Here is a 3,344-nt window from a genome sequence, read left to right on the forward strand (position 1 = left end):
GAGCTGTGGAGAAGAGGCTAGGACTCCGGGGGAATTCTCACCTAAATCCCCCCAGAACCACTCCTGGGGGGATTAGGGAACTCAACCCCTATCCCAACCAAACTCACTTTCTCCCCTTCGCCCGGGGAGAAAGTTCCGAGCCACAAAACAGCTGATCCGCGCTGTTTTGACGGCTTTGACGCAGTCCCGGGCTGGAGGCTCAGGAAAAAGCCTCCTTCGGCGGCGCCTCGCCACAGGAAGCCACCAAAATCTACTATATTTTTAAGCTCTGTCTCTAACATCTGTGATAAAAAATATCTTAGTCCATGCTTTGTCTACTGCTTATGACTACTTTCCTGAGACTCAACCACAAATATTTCCCCTTTATCTAAAGAAACCTTGTTGTATTTATACATGCAACTTTAAAAAGAAAAGGGTCAGACTTGACTGTTCTGGACCTTTCCCGTCATTAAAAAAATCATCTTTATATGACACCTCAAAGAAAAGTATTTGAGATTTTGAGACATTGGGACACGTATGTACAGCAATAGCAACATCACTTAGACTTATATACCACTTCATACTGCTTTACTCTCTAAGTGGTTTATAGAGTCAACATATTGCCCTCAACAATCTGGGTCCTCATTTTACTGGCCTCAGAAGGATGGAAAGCTGAGTCAAACTTGAGGAGAGGAGACCAGGGGAGGGGAGGGGAGGGGAAAGGGAAAGGGAAAGGGAAGGGAAGGAAAAGGAAGTGAAAGCTCTTTTCAGTTTTCATAAGACTGGAAAGTTAGGTGAATTTCATGCTTATAACGTGTATGCAAGGAAAGCTATGAGACCAATGCACTGAGAGGCCCTTTTACAGAAAACAATAGAGTTTCCTTCCATTTACTCTTCTTGTATACAGGAGATTTTACTCAAGCCCCTTTCTTTCCAGGGGTCTCGTCTGAGGTCCCCTTGGTGGAGTCTGAAGGGCCTATGAGGAGGTCTAGGTTGCCTCTCAATTAGCTTCCCCATCTTTTATATGAAATGGCTGAGAGAGGCACCTGACAAAGCGCTGAAATAAATGGCATAAATCAAGGTTCCTATATTATTTAATACATGGGTAAATGGAAGGGATGTTTCACCATCTCTGAAAACAAATTATATTAGCAAATGAACAATTTGAAACTATAGCATAAATTTATAACTTAGTATTACTTGAAAATCACAGGGGTAAAATCTACCCAAAGAAATCTATAAGCAAGTGCCCTGAGGGGTTCTTTTATCTCAAGCAATATGTAAATTGAGGCACAATTTCCTCTTTAAAGGTCATGGTTTCCCTTTTCAGGCAACACCCACCAACACAAAGTGTGTGCATCAACCAGAATCCTTTCCTATCAATTACGCTCCATTCATTTGAGAGAGCAAAAATGATCCTGTGGCTAAACCTGGTGTCATTACTAGCACTCCTCAGAGGTATTTCTGCCCTCTGTATTCAGCTTTTTCCATTTTAGTTCTTGTGTACAGGAGAGCTCACTGAAACTCCTTTCATTTTAGGTGTCTGGTCTGAGGTCCTGTTGGTGGAGTCTGGAGGGGACGTGAGAAGACCTGGAGGGTCCCTCCGTCTCACCTGCCAAGCCTCTGGATTCACCTTCAGCAGCTCTGCTATGAGCTGGGTGAGACAGGCTCCAGGGAAAGGCCTAGAATGGGTGGCCTTTATAGGTACAAGCTCAACTCCCATTTACTACTCAGACACAGTGAAGGGCCGCTTCACCATCTCCAGGGACGATGCCAAAAGCCAGCTGTATCTGCAAATGAACAGCCTCAAAGCTGAAGACACGGCAGTCTATTACTGTGCGAGACACACAGTGAGAGGAAGTGAATCTGGAGCTTGGCAAAAACCTGCCATTCATCAGAGCAGCCCTGCAAGTCCATTCAGCCCCACAAGACTGCATTTTTCAATGAGGGGAACCTGAGGAAGTGCCTGATTGCCAGGAGATAGAAAGAGATGATTTTTATATCTACACTTTGGAAACTGTTTTCCAATGGGAGGGGAAGAAACCATTAAAATCTCAGTAAAGGATATAAACTGAGTAATTAAACAGGAAAAAAAAAGCCAACTGGAAGACAGCAGTGGCAAAGTGCTCACAAGTTATCCTCTAGGAAAATCTTTAGAAAAATAAAATTGTCTTCCTTAATTAAAACTCTTTATTCTTTTATTGGATTTGCTTCGGTGTCAGTTTGCCTGTTTACAAACTGATCCGGGTTCAGGAAAACAAACAAACAAACCTTGAATGAAATGTAGCCCTTTACTGTCAAACCGTAAGGCAGAAATGAAACTTTATCATCGTCTTTCTAAACATCCAAACTGCCAAACAAAAAATAAGGAAAAAACTGGATGTGAAGAATCTCCTTGGAGAATTAGGAAGAACTCTCCCATCCTCACTTTTGACACTGGGGGATAATGTTGTCACGTGAAACCCCAAGGCCTTTGCACCTTGTGGGTGTGGGGTAGGGAATACAGTAAAACAATTGTCATCAGATATTCTCTCATTGTGGAGCATGACCATTTTTTATGTTATTTCCATAATAAGTTACTGAAAACATCTTATGAAAAATTTACATTGCAGGAGGGGATAATTCTCATCATGAAGTTTAATGTATTTTCTATAAAATGTTTTTTTTTATATAAAATGATGTACTTATGTTTGAAGTTACTCCATTTTTTCCTTGATATGAAAACAACATGTATATCATGCATGTACATGTACGTACACATAAATATATGACCTAAAACAAGATGGATCAATGACATAAGCAAGTATTGCGGTCCCAATTGGCAAAAGAAATCTCAGGAATGTATCGATTGGAAATGTGTGGAAGAGGCCTTCATCCTTCACTGGATAGACAGTGGCTAAACTGATGATGATGATACACACACACACACAGAGAGACACATGCACACACACACACACACACACACACACACACATATAGTATATCATCATCATTTTATATATCATATTTACCATATGTATAAATGGTATTGTATAGTGTCTCCTGCTTGAGCAAAAGATTGGATTAGAAGACTCCAAGGTGCCTTCCAACTCTTGTTATTCTGTTATTCCTGTTATAAAATATTTACTAAACTCAGAAGTGCTGTCCTGTTCATGTTCTATATCTAAAGTGTCTTTCTCAAAAATTCTTAGTGAATGTTTATCATCTGCAACCTTGAATCAATTTTCAAAGCTTTGATTTAATTTCTGTAGTTAAAGGATGTCTTCAGTTTTGTCAAGACTGGAGAGTTATTTATAGATCACCCATGTGGGGAGCATGCAATGAAAACTAGGAGAGAAATGCACTGAGGAGTTCTTTTATCTCAA

The 3,344-nt window shown here is 40.6% G+C and overlaps 1 gene segment (V, D, J or C); it reads left to right on the forward strand.

Annotated features, from left to right (window-relative positions):
- The first annotated feature begins 1,346 nt into the window (after positions 1–1,346).
- Positions 1,347–1,937, forward strand: LOC107298720. The segment is given in 2 exon segments: positions 1,347–1,437; positions 1,519–1,937. Coding segments are annotated over 2 exon segments (465 nt in total).
- Positions 1,938–3,344: the final 1,407 nt, after the last annotated feature.

This window comes from Protobothrops mucrosquamatus, unplaced genomic scaffold (genome assembly GCF_001527695.2).
Source record: "Protobothrops mucrosquamatus isolate PMUCROS unplaced genomic scaffold, P.Mucros_1.0 scaffold4225, whole genome shotgun sequence".
NCBI classification, from domain to species: Eukaryota; Metazoa; Chordata; class Lepidosauria; order Squamata; family Viperidae; genus Protobothrops; species Protobothrops mucrosquamatus.